This window comes from Gigantopelta aegis, chromosome 14 (assembly GCF_016097555.1).
Source record: "Gigantopelta aegis isolate Gae_Host chromosome 14, Gae_host_genome, whole genome shotgun sequence".
Taxonomy (NCBI): domain Eukaryota; kingdom Metazoa; phylum Mollusca; class Gastropoda; order Neomphalida; family Peltospiridae; genus Gigantopelta; species Gigantopelta aegis.
This window is the reverse complement of record NC_054712.1, coordinates 23,886,427-23,907,193: the sequence shown is the minus strand read 5'-3', so window position 1 is coordinate 23,907,193 and position 20,767 is coordinate 23,886,427. Positions and strand designations below refer to the sequence as shown.

General features: G+C 37.6%; 1 protein-coding gene across 1 annotated transcript; it reads right to left on the bottom strand.

Annotated features, from left to right (window-relative positions):
* Positions 1–1,202: 1,202 nt before the first annotated feature.
* Positions 1,203–20,688, bottom strand: LOC121388780 (low-density lipoprotein receptor-related protein 12-like). The gene is made up of 10 exons (XM_041520277.1): positions 20,384–20,688; positions 15,897–15,941; positions 12,486–12,615; positions 10,311–10,516; positions 8,814–9,116; positions 6,639–6,989; positions 6,029–6,148; positions 5,101–5,217; positions 4,530–4,655; positions 1,203–2,061 (listed from the first exon to the last, which is right to left on the bottom strand). The coding sequence occupies exons 1-10, from the start codon at positions 20,397–20,399 to the stop codon at positions 1,214–1,216; spliced, it is 2,262 nt and encodes a 753-aa protein (XP_041376211.1). The 5' UTR covers positions 20,400–20,688; the 3' UTR covers positions 1,203–1,213.
* Positions 20,689–20,767: the final 79 nt, after the last annotated feature.

Genomic DNA, 20,767 nt, shown 5'->3' with positions numbered 1-20,767 from the left:
TCATTTTGTTTGCTATTATTGCAGAACAAGTTAAAACTTTTGAGAAGTCCTACAAAAGTTATTTGGCACAATCTGACAAAAATCTTATACATTTAAACCACCTATATATTTGTCAATTCAAGGAACACTAAAGAAAGGGTTTTGGATGACTACACTCTATCGAAGTTGTATAATTAATAGAAGTTTGTGACAACTACTCATATTTTACTTTATTTAACACGGTCGGTGAAAAATAACAGTTTACACAAACAACGCCACCTAGTGATTGGTTAATACATTATTTTTGTGATGTTACATTAATTCTTTTGAAACCAATGGCTGTACAATACAGCCAAAGGTTTTATTACCCAAAATTTTAGCAAAGAACCATGTTTACATAAAATTAAAAATATAATAAAATGCAAATTATTTATTTAAACTGGAATCTTTACTACGGGATACCTCAATCCTCATGCTTAAAAAACTTCAGTCTAGATTCAAATCTTTAATAAGGTTTCATGCATCTAACTTGTATTTGTTGCTATGATGTTAAAGTCTCAGACATTATTAGAATTTAGAGACATGAGTCGAGATTTTAAAAGTTTAATAAGCACAGAGTCAGAAAGCATTTGTATTATACTTACATTACACTTCGACCGCAATTTCACTGCATCTGCACGTATGTTTTACAGAAGAAACTAGATCAATGTAATTAGTATATATATATTAGTTTTCTCCGACCATGGACTTCGCAGTCGTGGTCAAAATAATTTCCATTTCCCGTTTAGAACAGGTTTTAATTTGCTAAGTGCGAGTCTGAACGTGCCTGACCAGATGCAGTAACATTGTCGCCTTAAATAGGACCACAAAATTAAAACTTCTACTTTTCAAGGTTTTATGTCAGTAAAAATTTAATACATGTTTTCACAAGAGCTTATTCCATAAAAAGAGGATTTTGGAATATTTATAGAACACTGTCCTAGAAAACAACAAATTGTGGGTGGAAAGAAAAACATTTACACCACATACATTTATATAGGGAATGGCATATTAATAAACTAGTGATGGATTTGGTTTTGTGAATACAGTAAACAATTAAAAGCAAACTGATATGTGTTGTATTTTCTTAAGTCCCTTTCAATCCCTTGCTTCTGTTTTTTCTTCTGCAATCACTATAAAATTAATTTTAATTTTTAACTCCAAGGCACACTGTGGAAAAGGAAATATTCATCATTTACTGTATCAACTGCTGTGTACTTTCATCTGAAGCATTAGACTCCAAGGAATTCTGTGAGCCACGTCGCGATCGCTCCCTGGAGTCGATTATCTCCCTTAGAGAGCCCTCATCAGTCGAACTGTTCTTCTTGTTGGGGCTCTCCGAGGCTGGAATGGACACATTGTCTAAGGAAATGCTAGCACTGGCCGAGTCGGCACTGTCACTACACCCATCATCGTTGTAGTTCTCCACCGACGGCGCTATCACAGATGACGTCTCATTGTCACCATTCTTCCAGGAGACAGTGTCTCGTATAGCCTCCGACACAGCAATATCCACAGCAGTCTCAAACGCTAAATTGTCACAGCCCCCATTCTCCCCCTCCGAATCACTGGCAGTTGTCGGTGGAATCAGCTCCACCGCTGACGACGATGATATTTCATTGGTTACCACGTCATTCGTACCCGTTAAGGAAATTAACGGAACATCATCGTTGTCATTCATGGATATGATATTCGAATTTGAAATCTCTGTGCTGGCCTGGTTCAAAGGCACAGTCTCCGGGACTTGAGGAAGAGGTCGGTTTCTTGTGGCTTCCGCATTTTCCGCTTGGAGACGCTGGAAAAAGATCTGGACTTCATTGTATGGAGCGCTAGTCCTCATGGCTTCGTTGTATGGAGGGGGAGGGGCGCGTCTGCGCACTAACTCGGCATGCATACGACAAAGAGGCGTCTCGTGTCTACCCGCGTTCTGGTCCTGCATCCTCAAGGCATAGACTTTACACGTGCATCCGAGCGCGACCACAAGTAGAAGGGAACACACCATGGAGCCCACAACTGCGGCAATTATCACACGGGGTGTACTGACTGAAAGACAAAAAGAATGAGACTTTATTAAAAAGGAAAGGAAAGGGAAGGAAATTTTTTTTAATGCCATCCGAGGCTATTCCTACTGAATAGCAGTAAAAGATCTTTTATATACACTTTTCCAGTTGACAACTAAAATTTAGCAGACTGAAAGGAAAAGAAGTGAATATTTAACAACATCTCAGCACATTTTAAACGGAGAGTATTTTGGTGTCTAAACACGGTTTTTAACATTTGGTCAGAAGAGAGAAAGACAGAAAACATACTGCTGCCGCTTAGACTACTTCTACTGATAAAGCAGCAATTATCTTTTATGTGTAGATTCCCACAGACAGGACAGTACATACCACAACCTTTGATATACCGTTCCTGGAGCACTGGTTGAGAAGGAGGAAAAAACCTAAGTCAATTAATCTGGCATTCTATCACTGACCTACATCCCACCACTCAAGTTTGGATTAAGAAGGAATATTTATGTTTAAATTTTTTTATCTGGAAACAAATGTTGGAAACTGAGAAACAGTTTGAGGAATGAGTAATGAACAATTCTGGATATATCTAAAAAGCAAAAGCTGCTTGTAAAACTGAATATCAACAAGCATTCTGAGAGTACTGCTAAGTTCAACGAGCATAAAAAATGGGTAAATAGCCATAGAAGCCATTGCAGCTCAATATCTTGATGCATTACATCAAAAAAGTCTGGACACAAAAGTTTTTCCCAAAGTTGAAGGGCCATAAAAATTAGTAAATCACCATGAAAGTCAAACTTCGTCTGTTTAACTCAGTATATTGAGGCATTGCGAAAAAAATGTCCAAAAAACTGTATGTGGGACAGATAGACAGACAGACAAATGGATAGAACTGACAGAAAGATCGTGATGAAAACTATAGTTCCCCCCAGTTGGACCGTTCAGGGACTAATAAGCAAACTGTATGTGGGACAGACAGACAGACAAATGGATAGAACTGACAGAAAGACTGTGATGAAAACTATAGTTCCCTCCAGTTGGACCGTTTGGGGACTAATAAGTAAACTGTACGTGGGACAGACAGACAGACAGACAAATGGATAGAACTGACAGAAAGCCTGTGATGAAAACTATAGTTCCCTCCAGTTGGACCGTTTGGGGACTAATAAGCAAACTGTATGTGGGACAGACAGACAGACAGACAAATGGATAGAACTGACAGAAAGACTGTGATGAAAACTATAGTTCCCTCCAGTTGGACCGTTTGGGGACTAATAAGTAAACTGTACGTGGGACAGACAGACAGACAGACAGACAGACAGACAGACAAATGGATAGAACTGACAGAAAGACTGTGATGAAAACTATAGTTCCCTACAGTTGGACCGTTTGGGGACTAATAAGCAAACTGTACGTGGGACAGACAGACAGACAGACAGACAGACAAATGGATAGAACTGACAGAAAGACCGTGATGAAAACTATAGTTCCCTCCAGTTGGACCGTTCGGGGACTAATAAGCTAACTGTACGTGGGACAGACAGACAGACAGACAGACAAATGGATAGAACTGACAGAAAGACCGTGATGAAAACTATAGTTCCCTCCAGTTGGACCGTTCGGGGACTAATAAGCAAACTGTACGTGTGACAGACAGACAGACAGACAGACAGACAGACAAATGGATAGAACTGACAGAAAGACTGTGATGAAAACTATAGTTCCCTCCAATTGGACCGTTTGGGGACTAATAAGCAAACTGTACGTGGGACAGACAGACAGACAGACAAATGGATAGAACTGACAGAAAGACCGTGATGAAAACTATAGTTCCCTCCAGTTGGACCGTTCGGGGACTAATAAGCAAACTGTACGTGTGACAGACAGACAGACAGACAGACAGACAGACAGACAAATGGATAGAACTGACAGAAAGACTGTGATGAAAACTATAGTTCCCTCCAATTGGACCGTTTGGGGACTAATAAGCAAACTGTACGTGGGACAGACAGACGGACAGACAAATGAATAGAACTGACAGAAAGACCGTGATGAAAACTATAGTTCCCTCCAGTTGGACCGTTCGGGGACTAATAAGCAAACGGTACGTGGGACAGACAGACAGACAGATAGACAAATGGATAGAACTGACAGAAAGACTGTGATGAAAACTATAGTTCCCCCCAGTTGGACCGTTCGGGGACTAATAAGCAAACTGTGCAATTTTATGGACATTTGCAGGCGAGACGTAGCCCAGTGGTACAGCGCTCGCTCGATGCGCGGTCGGTGTGGGAACATTTTGATAAAATTAATGACTCTTAACATTACTGTATGAATTTCTTAATCCTAACCCTAAACGTAACCCATTTTCTTTCTTGTGGGAGGCCCACCCACTCACCCATACCCCCTGCAGAAAGACTGGACGGGGATCGATCTTACACCTACAATGTACCAGGCAAGAGCTTTACTAATGGACTGAGCCTGACTATGCATACTCACATGAACAATTCTCTTCGTCTGAATTATCACCACAGTCGTTAGTCCGATCACACGTCCACCATTCATATATACACTTCTTGTTCTTACACAGAAACAAACCGAGATCCGGACTGCACTTGTCAATAGCTGTTAAACAAACAGGTATGCTTTTTAAAATGTTAATTCTATTTCAGCCTCAGATATTAAGTAATTTTGTCATTCACACAAAAATCGAAAACAAAGTAAACATTTAATAATCACAAATTTAGTATAAAATTGCTTCGCTATGTAATGCGATTTTATACATTTGTGACTGTTATACATCGATAAATTCGCAAAAAATGACGAACAATTCTTATATAAACTGTTAAAGTGTTATGTATTGTTTTCTAAATATCCCTGTGGAGAAAGATTCCTGTCCACTAAATAATATGCTCTCAAACCAATTGAAAAGTTTGTAAATGGTTGAAAGTTGTATGTTGTAAATTATTTCATTATTTCATTATTTCTATGAGTATATTTTTAGGCAATATTTTCCTACCCCATATTACAGGTAAGTGCAACCTTGCATTTAAAGATGCAGAATACTTACAACAGTTGGTTTCATCTGCGTAAGTCGCACAAGTGTGGTTGCCATTACAACGATCTCTCTTTGTGTAACAGCTACCTGTATTTGATCCACAGCTATACGTATCTGTACTACATTTATCTGGAGAAATAAAAACATCAGAATTATTATTTAAACAAATATTTATGTCATTAAAATATAACCACATACTGTTAGGCAGATATACAAATCTGTACTACATTTATTTAGAAAAATAAAAACATCTGAGTTAATATTTAAACAAATATTTATGTCATTAAAATATAACCACATACTGTTGTTACGCTGATATTTTCTAAGAATCAGTCTTGAGATTTTCAAAGATATTTTAGCGCTATAAAATCGTAAAACCATTGTAGGCTGACATGACTACAGCACAGGCTGTGACGTCATAGCTTACGATGGTTTTATGATTTTGTAGTACAAAGATTGCTTGGACACTATGGGCCCAGGTTTTACTGCAACTTATTCAAGCTATAAACAGCTGTGTCAGCAGAGTTCTTGCCAGATGTGCTTGGGTTGTCATGGGCGTACATAGGATTTTGAAAAGGGGGGTTCCAATACATAGGATTTTGAAAAGGGGGGTTCCAAAATAGATTGCAGAGATATTGGGCATATATTTCTATGTTGAGTAAATATAATAATGTCAGATATCAATGTCAGATATATTAAATTATAAAAAAAGCGATTTCAGGGGGGTTCGGTCCATGGTTGTAGGACTGCACCCCCTAAATTAATCCATTGGAGTTTCCCCCATTTCCCCTACTACTATTCTGTGACCATGCTTCTACAGAAGTCACTATTAATTTTATTGCCTATTTTAAGGTTCAATATATTAAGTATATACAACCAATGAGCTGTAAAATGTTTCAAGTTGAATTGAAATATTTTAAAAACTGAATTAAATACTAACCACAGCCTTTTTCGTCTCCTCCAAAATTCTTGCAATCCCAGAAGCCATCACACCTCTGCTTGACATCGTAACAGTCCACATCACCGAATCCACAGCTCCACTGGTTTAGCAAACAGTAACCTAGCAACACAAACACAGACTACTCAGTATAACCTCAATAATAACAAATCATGTACATGTATGCTGACATTCTTCCAAAAGAAATCAACACAAAAAAGTGTATCCTGTTTGGATGGATGGATACATGTGAGTGAGTGAGTGAGTGAGTGAGTGAGTGAGTGAGTGAGTGAGTGAATCAATTAATCAATCAATTAATCAATCAATGACTATTTGACATCACCTAAGCATGAACAGAAACAGCTATGGTGTCAAACAAGATTATACAAATGGATGATGTTAAAATACCAAATCAGTCAATAAAAATAATTATCTAAATTTATGCTAAATTCTGCAATTTAAAATACAGTGTTAGTGCTGTAGTAAATAAAAAGTACAGATATTTACAACTGTCAAAATTTTATCATAAAAATTTGTTTGCTTTAAAAATTAAAAACCCCAATATTATTATTGGGGGTTTTTTTACTTAAAAAAAACCCCTAATTTAAACTACCTTTTTGTTGAAAACTAGCATTGAATCCCTTCTCAGGGTACTTGTCATCAGAATGGAAGGTAACAAAGAGCCAATTAGTGCTCGACTCTATCAGTGCAGGTGGGTGATGTCGCCCATAGTATTTTCCGATAATGTCGCTGTTTTCATTCTTTCCATCGTACACAATAACGTAGTCTGTATCAGGCTCGTCCTGCAATGCCCAGTCTAGGAAGCGTAGCTGTAGTTTTTCATTTGGAGATGACAGATGAAGTCTCCAGTCACAGTTGATATTGTTCGGGTAGTCGCTGGGGTATCTCGGGCTTGTGAAACGTCCTACTGGACCGTCGAGATGTTTGTGACAGGTCTCGGATTCTGCAAACAAAAAAACAAAAATAAATTAAAAACACAAATTCCGCACAAATTGATTATGGTTTCACTAACACTTGTATCCATAGCTGTTTATGTCTGTGTATGTTTAAAAAATATATTATTTTGCTTTTATTAATTATTTAAAATAAAAAATATTTATGATTCAAAATTCACAATTAATCTAGTTCTATCAAAAAAAAATTTAATTGAACAAACATTATCTTTTTTAAATAGGTATTGTCAACGTCCGTAACTGTATTATGCTTCCAACTCCGTTCAGTTTGGTTTTTTCGTGCACGGTTCGCGCAATAAACATCAAATTTGTTGTCGTCTTCTTGTCGTTCATTTGTGAAGTTTTTCTTCACAGTTCTAGAACATTTTCACTAACAATAAAGTTCAGACAAGTAAGTATTTAGATACATCTATATCTAAAATCATTAATTTTACTAAATCATTTTTGTTTAATTCGTAAAATTACCGAAATTGGGGCCACATTACTTGTAAAACTTAACTTGAAATGGAGGAAGATGAATTAACATTCGGTGCACGTTACATGACCTCACACGTGCCAGATCAACATGGCCAAATCATTTAATTTTGATGATTTTTAAACCCGTTGTTAGAATTTGTTTTCAATTATTATATTCAATCTTTAAAAGGTATGCTACATTTGTGTGCCTCTACTGTAGTGAATAGTATTCATTATCAATTCCTAACAATTGGAAACAATTTTGAATGTATAAATTGTGTTAAATAAAAATCAATTAATTAAAATATATATATTTTACAAACTATTCACTGGTATGAATGTAATGCCTATCCGTATTGATATAAAGTGTTAGCAATGGGTGTTTGGGTGTTGGGAAAACGTGGACCAGACCAGAACACTTGACAAACTGAATTTTTCCTTTAAAAAAATATTAAACAAAGTGTTCATCAACTGTTCATAGTTAAGAAAAAAAAAGTTCATGTAGTGGCCTTAAAAATGGAAAATGACAAACCGCACATGCACGGTACAATACTTTTTGCAAACACACGCGCCTGAACGCCGTTAGAAACACTTTCCTGTTTACTAGAGGGTGCTTCACTTTTGTTTACTAGAATGGATTTGTTTTACGTCCACATTGTTGATTTTTTACGTTAAATGATTGCAATTTATTTTGTTTCACATACTGTAGCTGAAAAATGTAGAATAGTATTTCCGTAAATATCGTATTTGTCATTAGGTAAATTTCACACTGAACCTAGCAGTGGACTATTTTGTTTGTTTTGTTTACCGGCACCACTAGAACACATTTATTTATTAACCATCGGCTATTGGATGTCAAACACTTCGTCAATTTGACATATAGTCTTAGAGAGGAAACCCGCTACATTTTTCCATTAGTAGCAAGAGATCTTTTATATGTACCATCTCACAGAGAGGAGAGCACATACCACGGCCTTTGATATACCAGTTGTGGTGCACTGGCTGGAACGAGAAATAGCCCAATGATGATCGATCCCACACCGACCACGCATCAAGCGAGCGAGCAGTGGACCGAGTCTGAATAAAACGAATGTTTGTTTGATGATAATTCAGAACTTAATTTGTGTCAAACAAACAACTGTGCAAATTTCCAATTTGTGCAGCCCTCATTGTTGTCCATATTCTTCAGGAATGTAGCTCCAATCTGCGCTCTTGCAAAGCCCAAATTTTCTGTCAGAAGCATAAAATTATGAGACGGAATCCCAAAATATCTCTATTAAATCATGTTTATGATTCTGGCAGAACGTTTTAAAAATAAAAAATCCTAAATTCAACGCCCGGGAATGCAAGACTAATACCTGCTCTACACTGAGCTGGTGATTCATCCATGCCATCTGCACAGTCCACGTGTCCGTCGCACATAGCCGACGGATGGAAACAGAACAGTTGGACCTGGTCAGCGGAAACGCACTTGAAGTTGGGACTCTCACATTGGTCCCTGGGGGGCTGGGTTGGTCGCTTCACATCGGGTCCACACGAATCTTCGTCAGAGTTGTCTCCACATTCATTGAGCCCATTGCATTTCCATTTGTCAAAAATGCATTTCTGGTTAGCACACGCCGACTCGTTTTCCTGACATCCCGTCCTCGTAGGAACATAATCTGGAAATACAAAAAATCATGAGGTAAAAAACTGTATTTAAAAGAAACAAATGTAACTGTCTAAAGCCCAATGAAATCAGTACAGTACTGTAAAAGATAACTAACCTAACTAACCGTGAAGGAACATAATCTTGAAATATAAGAAATCATGACGGGGGGAAAAACGAAAGAGACAATTGTAATACCATTGACACACCAAACTTCAAAAAGGATCAATTCGTTTTTATCCGGATACACACCAAAAAACGGATACCAAACCATTTCAATCCGTTTTGGTCTCAATTCATATATGGGTCAGTAGTTTTGGATTCTGGTATATCAATGGTACATTGGCGAATACGGTTCAGTTCGGGTCGTTAAGATCACATGGTGCGATGTTGTGTAAAGTGAAAAATGGCTAATTGTTTTTACATAATAATGCCACAAGGAAGTGACGCAATTTTTTTTTATATAAAACATGTTTGCACGTGACGACGAAGGCTAGTGTTGTTCATAATGATGGAAATGTTATCGACATGCTCGATTTGGATAGTGCCTCGTCACTCGTTGTTTTTAACACGAGAAGGAACTTCCCAGTGTCCCACAACTAAACCTGTATGATGTCAATTCCCCACAACACTACTTCTCACAAGCATATGTGGTGTGTCAACGGCGATTCCAAATGCGGATCAGTACGCATTGATACGCATTGGACAGAACCATATTTGGTCTGTCAATGGTATACCTGTCTAAAGCCCAATGAAATCACTACAGTACTGTAAAAGATAACTAAAATTGATTTTAGAGTTCTGAATAATCCATATTCCCCACCCCATCATTCTCTGTACTGTAACATGAACTGCAACAAATTAAACTTGTATGAAACAAACTTGACATTTCCTTGGAGTCACAATGGAAAGTGTACAAAAAATATATCAACACATCTATCAATAATCAATTATCAAATGGATCAATGAATAAATAGGAAAAGCCAAAAATGAATAGATGAATGGATGGATGGATGGATGGATCGGATTGAATGGATGAATGGATGGATGGATGGATGGATGGATAGATGGGTAGAGGATATATGAATGGATTATTGAATTATTAACAAAACTGTTATTATTAACAAAACTTGCAAGATGAACAAAAACATTTATTAATAATTATTTTGAAAACAATCAGTCACTGTAACTGTCAATAATCACTCACCCACAATATAACTAAGTTTGAAGCCTCGACCCTGACCAATGCCGTCTGTGACAAAGTGCAGCCATATGTGGTCCTGTCGGATTGTCGTGATGTATGGAGATGGAACACTCGACCCACAATACCTCTGTACCGGCACCGGACCTATCTCCAAGAAGTCTTGATTACACGTCAAGTTGTCGTCAGTTCGGATGTCTAGGTAATCAAAGCTAGAACAGGAAAGGAATATCATTAACAAAACCCCAAGATTATTATTTAATTTAACCCTTGAACTGATTATTGAAACCCCAGTTCATGGCTTTAGATTGCACAAAGCTGAGGCGATGAAAGGTGTGTTCAAAATAAATATGCCCAAAACAAGCAAGTCTTAATTAAATACAAACATGCTAACCTCACAACATTTCACCTCAAAGTTTGTTTCGTTTTAACGACACCACTAGAGCACACTGATTAATTAATCATCGGCAATTCTGACTTATAGTCATCAGAGGAAATCTGCTACATTTTATCTAATGCAGCAAGGGATCTTTTATATGAACTATCCCACACACAGGATAGGACATATCACAGCCTTTGATATACCAGTCATGGAGCATTGGCTGGAACGAGAAATAGCTCAATGGGCTCACCGACGGGGATCGATCCTAGACCGACCATGCATCAAGCAAACACTTTACATCTGGGCTACATTCCACCCTATTTATTTCACCTCAGAACCAAAGGCATGTTAAGCTGTAATTAGTTCAAGATAACATGAAATGCATTTCTGAATATGTACAACTTTTTGCCAGCTATTATTAACATTACTGCACTAAAAAGACGTCATTGTGCTCAAAAAGCCTGTTAGTGAGTTCTAAAGCCCTGCAGCTGATTACCAAAATCACAGAACAATGCTTAATAAAGCCCCAGTATATCCAATAGCTGATTTAATTACCAATAAATCAATATGCTCTAGTTAGTAGTGGTGTCCTTAAAAAAAAAAAAATTGTTTATCCCCCTCACCCCTCCACCCTCCAAAAAAGCCAAAAATTAACAAATGGTTAGTAAATTAAAAAGAAGCATCAATACAAATAATAATAATTTGTGCTTCCATGTCTTTATGTAAATGTATGATTTTTATTAAATGTCAAACATTCGATCATATCCAGAGCGTCCTTTCACAAACATGACTTTTGTGTTAAAAGTGCCCTACAATTAAATCAGTGCCCTGTCCTGTCAAAACCCTGGCTACAACAACGTATACCCATCAATCACAAAATATTTTTTGTATCTAAACTAAATCAATCAATCAATCAATAAAATATTTACATGCTCCTATACCACGAAGGTTTCGAGCATGTCTATCCCAGGTTCGGCCACCGGATGCCAGTAGTCCAATCTAAACTAAATTAATCTTTTTGTGTTGTTTAACAATATTGGATGTGGTCAGGCTGGTGGACGGATGGACAGACAGAAGGACAGAGATGAAACCTATAATCCCCTCCGGTTGGACGAGTAGGGAACTAATAAGAACACCCATCAAGCAAATACATTGAGCAATGTTTGACTGTTATTATACCATGTTCTTGAATTCACAGAATGGAGATAGATATCTGCTATGAATATCTACAGCTACTTTTTGGACAACATATCACATCCTGTCTACAGTCGAAAATTGATCTGAATTGTAGTATTGCACATCTCAATGGATGTGAGGAATATGTATGTTGTTGTTTTCTTCCACTATAAGTGAGACCTCGCTGTAAAACAAATTGACAAGTGTTTAACTGCTTCCCAAATTTAAGTTATGGAAAACCATTTGAGACTAATAGACTCTATCATATGCAGTTATGTGGGATAGAAAAAGTACACCCGAGGTGATGGAAATTTCGACCCAGGATGAAGCAACATTTGATATCTTTTTTTTTTCACTAGCCATCGGGCATGACAATAGTAATTATTTACTACCCGGTAATTGAATATCACTAGCCATGGGAGTAGGGCTATCATAATCTAGAAGCCCTGATCATGTAATACTGAGCATTTTGTAGCACTATTTTGGATTTTTTAATTCACATGCTAAGAGGAGCTAAAAATCACCCTCCTTGAACTTGTTTCAAGGGAGAGATGGGGAGTCAGAGTGATAGCTCCCCTTAAGGGGCGAGGTGTTGCAATGGTTTTGAATAAAGAGATACTTACCTAATGGTGACAGTAGCATTCTGGCTTCCAGTGACCTGCCAAAACTTGCAGTAGTTGTTTGGATAGCGATATTCTGAAGGTTCACTCACAATTTCACCTCTGCTATAATACCGAGATTCTATCGGACAGACTGATAAAAAAACAAAAAAATAAAATTAATTTTACACAGGTACATACAGAATTCTAGAATTTAATACCTACATTCATATGTGTGTACTAGCAGTATGATTATTACAGTATTAAATAAAAACTGAAATAACAAAAACTGCTTTCCACATGTATAGTTTTTCATATGTTACAAGATGTCAGAAGTTATCATATTATCTTAAAGTTAAAAGTTTGTTTTGTTCCAGTCCCGGTCACACTGTCAAGGATCAGGACGCCAAGTTAGTCATGCATACAATCCGGCATCATTCGTGACAATCCGTTGTGGTCCGTAACTGTCTGTATTAAATCCCTGATCAATCGTAGTAGTACTTGTATGTCCGTGAAAATTTTGAACATGTTCAAAAATTCATCATGGATCAAACAACCATAGTACATCCTTAATGATCCGTAGAAGAACGTAATAATCTATTCTAATCCGTAATAAACCGTACTTAAACCATACTTAATCGTAGTAATCCCCGGTCTCAAGCCCCGGTCACACTGTCAAGGATCAGGACGCCGGGTTAGCCATGGATGCGATCCGGCATCATTCGTGACAATCCATTGTCATCTGTACTAAACCGTACCGATCCTTAGCAACCCGTAGCGCTTCCCATTGTCAACTAACCCCTATCCTTAATAGTCCTTGAATTATCCGTCGAAAACTATAGTTAAACCATGGTGCATCCATAGGGGACCACAGATAGACCACTATTCGGGGTCATCCGTGAGGTTTTCATCCGTCGTGGATCCGGCCAGACGATCCTTGACAGTGTGACCGGGGCTTTAACGACACCACTAGAGCACACATTGATTTATTAATCACTGGCTATTGGATATAATCAGTTGAATGGATCCACCGAGGTGGTTCGATCCTGCAACACAGGCACTTCAAGTGAGCACTCAACCTACTGAGCTAAATCCCACCACTATCATATTAGATACTTGATGATACTGGGTTTTTATAGGTAACCTGCTGAATCATCAGAATTACAACAAAAACAGGCGCGATCCAACTCGGTTGGTACAGCGTTAACCTGAGGTGCTTGAGTCAAAGGACTGAATCACTTCAGAGGACTTATTCTAATTGGGTTCTTCCTGGCTCAACCAGTGCCCCATAACTGGTATATCAAAGGCCGTATTATGTGCTGTCCTGTCTGTGGGAATTGCATATTAAAAATATCTCGCTACTAATCGAGATACAATGTATGTAGCAGGTTTTCTCCCACTACTCAAAATGACTAAATGTTTGACATCCAATAGCCAATGATAAAAGAATAATTGTGCCCTAGTGGTGTCATTAAACAAAACTAAATATTTACTTTCCATTCACTGATCATTAACATGTACATGTACTTGTCTTTAAATAAAATATGAAAATTTTGGGTTGTGAAGTTTTGGATGAAACTTTTTTTAAGTGAATGAATTGTGTTTATAACTTTATAGTATTACACATGCAGAAATAAATTTGACATATGGATGATTCATGAAACAAGCTAAATTTTAAACAGAAATACTGTACAATATTTTAGACAACCATATATCTTAAGTGTATGGAAGTACATACAGATATAATGTAATATGAAATAATAAATGGATAAATGAGAGGCATTTGCACAAAATACTAGCTGATGATATCTAGGGCAGTAACTGAGTACTAGTATTTTCTGTATTGAAATGTAATACCTGTATGTGTGGTGTTGGTGTTTGTGTGAATGTATGTGATAGGTCAGCCTCGGGTTTTTATGGGACAGGGATGGTTATCTGGCAATAACCACCTCACCCCTTGCCGGGTTCTTTTCCTATATTTTTAAAATATATTTAGAATTTATAAAATGTAGCTTTTTTTTAAAATTAGATTTTAATTATTTTTACAAGCGTGCTCTTTTTAATGTGTTTATTTCTTTTATCCTGGTTTTAGATTTTGAATCTTTTTGATTTAATAAAAAAAATTTTTTAGGAATTTAATAGGGCGGTAAGCTGCTCCTATGCCAACGTTCTGTGAATAGCTTTACCCATAACTCTTCACAGACGTTGGTTTTTCCAAATTAAAGGGTGCCAGTGTCTTTTGAATGACGTAACGTTTATGTTCTTCTTGGTTTACAGAGAGGCGCCTCGGGTCTTCACTCAACAAGATACGTTTCACACCCACGACCTGCTAGACGTGCGGATCTTTTTAAAAAATATATATATATTTTTTTTTTTGGGTGTTCCTCTACTAGGAGCACCATTTATCATAAATGTTAGTTTAATTTTGTCCCTCTCCTAGGGACTCCACTTCTAAATAAATTGGGGGTGCCGATTTTGGAGGGCACAACGGCTGGGCGGGGTGGGGGGGACTTGCTGGGTGGGGGTCGGGGGGGGGGGGCGTGCCACCGGAGGATAGAGACAGGCGCCTAGGCGGTTTAGGTGGTAGGGATAGATAGGTGTGTCTGGGGGCTGGCCCCCTCCCCGCCTTCCCCCTCCCATACGGTCTGGGCTATTGGTTGTCCCTTCCCCCCCCCCCCCATCCGGCCACGCTTTAGTTACCAATAACTTCGGCACTCCTACGGTGACATATAATAAATTAAAATTAAAAGAGTATTTCCTGTGACCCTTGGGCTACCCAATCACCAATCCTCCCCAGACAAGGGCTCAAATAATTAATGACCTAGAGTCTGAGATAATATTTTGGCTGCCCGCTCAAAAATTGGTGTTTAATTAGTAGGTTTAATTTTATATTATATATAATTATATAAAAGTTTTGGATATACACCAAATAAAATTTATTTATTTTTGTAAAGTGTCCCCATAAGTATTTTATATTTTGAATAAATATCAAAATTGCCCGTTAAATTTCTGGCCCGGAGCAGACCCCTGGCTATCCAGGACTCGGCCCCGGGGCAGACATGCTTGAAGCTCTAGTGGCATATAAGCATGTAAAAATTTACAACCAACCAACCTGTATGTGGTAATGTGTCCTATCCGCATTCACACCCATTTCTATAGCTTAATAACACTTAAATAATATATGTAGGTCAGATAACTCAACCATAACAAACTAAATGGGTGTCAACCATTGTAATACAATACACCATATATAGCCTAGTCTGTACAGGATTGTTGTTTTTTCTTTAGTTTTTAGTTTTTTAATAACATAGTATTAGTAGTATTAAAAGTAACTTGCACAAAGTATTAAAGTATTGTCACTACCATGTCTTCACAATATATTAATAACACAAACATTTATTTTGATAGAATAATTCAAAAAAAAAAAAAATTCACCTGATTGAACTCCATGTAATGACACCTTCAGTAACAACAGTAAACCTGCAACAAAACAATGTTGTAGTTACTGCATATACATGCATGTACAATTTAAAAAAAAAAAAAAAAAAAAACCTATGGTATCACATTTATTTACATTTACATTTACAGATGTGGTTTCATTGGCAGACTGAATCATACACAAAGGCATCCGTCTGTGAGTGTATATGTGCACACACACACACACACACACACACACACACACACACACACACACACAGGGTGTGCATTTTACAGTCACCTGGTTACCAATGACAAATAAAAATAATGCCGGATGTTAAGTCAAAACCTTATTTTATGGCGATCAAACTTTTGTATATATGTTATTATATCTTATTAAGTTATAGGAATGACCAAAATTGTATGTTTATAAAATGATCAGAAAGTTAGTTTCAATAACAATTCAAATGACTGGTTCACCATTATGTATATAAAGCCAAACCCAATAGGTGTCTCCTGAGGAATTATAGAAAGGAAGGAAATGTTTTATTTAATGACATACTCAACACATTTTATTTACAGTTATATGGTGTCGGACATATGGTTAAGGATCACACAGATATTGAGAGCGGAAACCTGCTGGACTACTCTTTTCGATTAGCAGCAACTGCCAAGGGATCTTTTATATACACCATCCCACAGACAGGATAACACATACCACGGCCTTTGATATACTAATCGTGGTGTACTGGCTGGAACGAGAAATAGCCCAATGGGTCCAACGACGGGGATCGATCCTAGACCGACTGTGCATAAAGCGAACACTTTACCACAGGGCTAAGTCCCGCCCCAGGGAATTATAGAGATCACCACATTAACATTAGAAATGTTAGCCCCACTTAGCATGCATGTGAATTTTTATGGTATCAATATTTATTTAATCTGATCAAAATAATAACTCCAGTGCAAACACTGTAATTTACATATACTACTCAAAAGAATTTAAGGGTCAGACGATATTTTCGACATTATTTTCTGAATGTCAATTATATTAGCTAGACCATAATGTCACGCATGGTATTGTTCCATTTTGACGAAAGTGGGTCTAAGCAACCCATAAATGAATTAAAATCCACTGTCATTGACACTGTCGACTAGTTCTAATGGCGAAAACATGCTTACATTTGCACGTAAATTAGGGCGAAAGCGAAAGGTCTGCTAAGTGCCTATAACTTCCTTTTTCACAAAGCGCTTCATTTGCACGCTTTGCATGTGTATTCCATGTTCCCAATGCTGAATTTCCGTATAATTGGAGCTTGCGTTCGTGTACGGTGCACACTCCAAATTCGACAATGGTACGGCGTCAACTGACTATCGAAGATCGAGGAAGGGCTATTGCTTGGCTTCAGGATGGCAATACGCAAAGAAATGTTGCTCTGAGACTTGGTGTCAGTCACAGAGTGTCGTTGGCCGACTGTGGCAACGGTACCAAGCAACGAATTCTGTTCGAAATCGTCCACGTTCGGGAAGACCCCGAAGCACTACAAATAGAGAGGACCGCTACATCACCAATATGGCTCTACGTCAACGCACAACCCACTGCACGCCGATTACGTGACAATCTGCGGACTGCGACTGGAACTCCAGTGTCTGATCAAACCATACGCAATCGTCTGAGAGCCAATAATCTACGCTGCCGTCGCCAGGCTGTTCGATCACCACTCCTACCACGTCACAGAACGGCCAGACGTCACTGGTGCACACTTCATCTGCGGTGGCAACGTGTTCAGTGGGGTCGAGTGATGTTCACTGATGAGTCCAGGTTTAGTCTCCAGTTCAACGACGGTCGGGTTCGTGTCTACAGACGTCCTGGGGAGCGCTTTGCTGACGTTAACGTTAGACAACGTCACCGGTTCGGTGGTGGCAGCGTCATGGTGTGGGGCGGCATCTCTATCCACCACAGGACCCCCCTCTATGTGGTGGATGGCAATCTGAATGGAATCCGCTATCTGAATGAGATTATCCGGCCGTTGGTTCTCCCAGGCCTTCAGCAGATTGGCGGCGGGGCAGTTCTGCAGGATGACAATGCCAGACCACACCGCGCCAGGCTGGTAACGGACTTTCTCAGACAACAAGGTATCGCCAGGATGGATTGGCCAGCATATTCGCCTAACTTGGCCCCAATAGAGAACGCCTGGGACGAATTAGGCAGGAGAGTTCGGGATAACCATGCCCCTCCGGCCAACCTTCATGATCTGGGTCAACTTCTTATGGCAGAGTGGCAGGCCATTCCCCAAGAGTTCTTCAGACGTCTGATCAACAGCATGAGGCAACGATGTGTCGAGTGTATTTGCGCCAGGGGTGGATTCACACACTATTAAACGAATGTTCTAATGTGTAAAATCCATGTTTGACAACCTTCAACTTTGACAGCATGTCATGTGACTTTCTTGTATACAGTGACGTTTATTTGTGGGTTTTTGTAAATATGGAACAATAAATTAAATTTTTGGTGTAGTTTACATCATCAATCTAATACACTCTGAAACTTTATTTGGTTATAAATTTTTGACCCTTAAATTCTTTTGAGTAGTATACAATGCTAGCTCTACTCCTTACAAAAGTCTGCCGGTTGCAATTTTTATTTAACTTGTGCTCGCTTTTAGGTTTTACCTAGTTAATATTATATCTTATCATAATTAAACTTTACATCCGTGTGTAATAAATGGTACAATTTTAAAATTACAATTTTTTCCAAAAAAATTAGATGCCTTAGTAATCTTCTAATTAAAAAAAAAAAATCAGAATTTAAAGCAGTTTTGCATTGGAATTTCTTCAGCATTCTAAAAATGGTAGGATCATTCGCCCAGTTTATTGTTGTTGTAAGGACAGTTACATCATTCCATTACTGACGTCATTCAAATTTAAAAAAAAAAAAATTATTATTATTATGCTTTGAACACCACATAAAAATAAAACCCCACAAAACTGTCAAAATAGTTCTGAGTTCTAATATACTAAGCAGGCAACACAGTTTGCCAGTATGTTTTTATTTTTCAAAATTTATTGTTTAAGTTTAAAAAGATGAATTTAAAAAAAAAAGTATTAGCCTATTTGTCAAACATAAAAAAAAAGACTGGACATTGAATATGTTATAATATGTACTGCAATGTTCAAAATAAGCACTTGTCCATTTGTCCTGTTAAGTGAAAATCTGCTAGGACAAGCAAAATCTACCTCAATACTAAAATATTAATATAAAATCAATGATCTCTAGTGGTATCTTTAAACAATCAAATAATATTAATAATAATAAAATAATATGACGTCACCCCTCTTGTAGAATATTCCATAAAAAGTCAAAATGGAAGCCGGCACAAAATTACATGCTTTTTGCCCTATGCGATCTCAGCGAAGTCGATACAGGTGACATGGTTATCATCTAGTATGTGGAATCCATGCCATTGGGGATTGTTTTTTTTTCAAGATTTCTGTCTGGACAAAATGTGGGTAAAATCTAACGAAAAATAAAATTATTGTAGTTTCTTGTTTCGGACCACCCCAATACATAGGGGCGAAACAACTCATAATGGAGGACGAAACGACTCATTCTAAGGGCGAAATGACTCGGGGCGAACGGGAATAAGGGCGAAACGACTTGGGGGCGAATAGGAATAAGGGCGAAACGACCCGGATTCCTCTTTAGGTGACATATCTGATTATTACTATTATTTAGTAAAATTGTATTAACCTAAAGTAAAGTAAGGCTAGTTAATTTTTAATCATGGCTAGTAAATTATTAAAATCACTGATCCCATGGCTAGTGGATTTTATAAAAATTGTAGAAGCCCTGGTTCAATGGTTGACAAGTGGATTTCTAGATATATTTGTCCGGTGGACTAGTGAAAAATTCTGCTTATTTCTATCACTGTACTGTGTATGTTGAAAGCCGAAATGATAGTGCAGAACATGTCTGTCATTGATCTTACATGGATTAGTTGGAACAAGGATTAAGGTAAAACTATAGAGTTGAGGTGTTTCTTGAAGATTAACTAAATTGATTGAGTATGAGGTTAACAATACTTTTGCTGACCCTCTTACTGGGAATATTTTGTTCAGCATCACGTTGCGATTCAATACACAAGATTCAGTGATCGCTATACAATTTTAAAACATTAAACAGTAGTTGCTAATTAATTTTCAAATGACTAGAAATATCACTAATGAAGATTTTGAAAACAAAATGGTACCTGTCATAGTGACAGTCAATAAATTATACTTGTTAGGTGATAGACTGTAACCATTTAACATATCTTTCTTTTCTTTCTGTTTGATATTAATGTTCATGTCTGTATGATTCATAAATATGGAAACAAATGACTGATTGATCGACTCAAAACAGAAATTTTATAAATCTATTAAATGTTTGAGTCATTATACAAAATATAAATAGGGCCTACAACAAAACATAGACAAAATTTGATACCACGGTTTGAAAAACTCACCACAAAGGAAAAACATGGTAGAGACAGGCAGGCGGGTGTATTTCAGTTTCGATGACTAGTTGAAATTAAACCTCACTTCTTCAAGTTCTTTGACTTGAGTTTGACTTCCTGCTTCTTGGTGAACTTCAAGCGAACATCCAAAACAAACACCACGTCATCTCTACGACTAAATAAATACCATTCCCATATTATACATTAGTAAAAGCCGATCGTAATTATGATTAAAAGTTCTCTAAAACAAAAATTATTAAACTTCTGGGTATGTTTTCTGTTGCCTTCATTACAATTTACAGAAAATACCTGTTGTCCTCCATATTTAACCTCGATTATACAGACAAAAGCAATTAACGAGACTTTGCAGCTGTCGGCAATTTCCGTGAAATG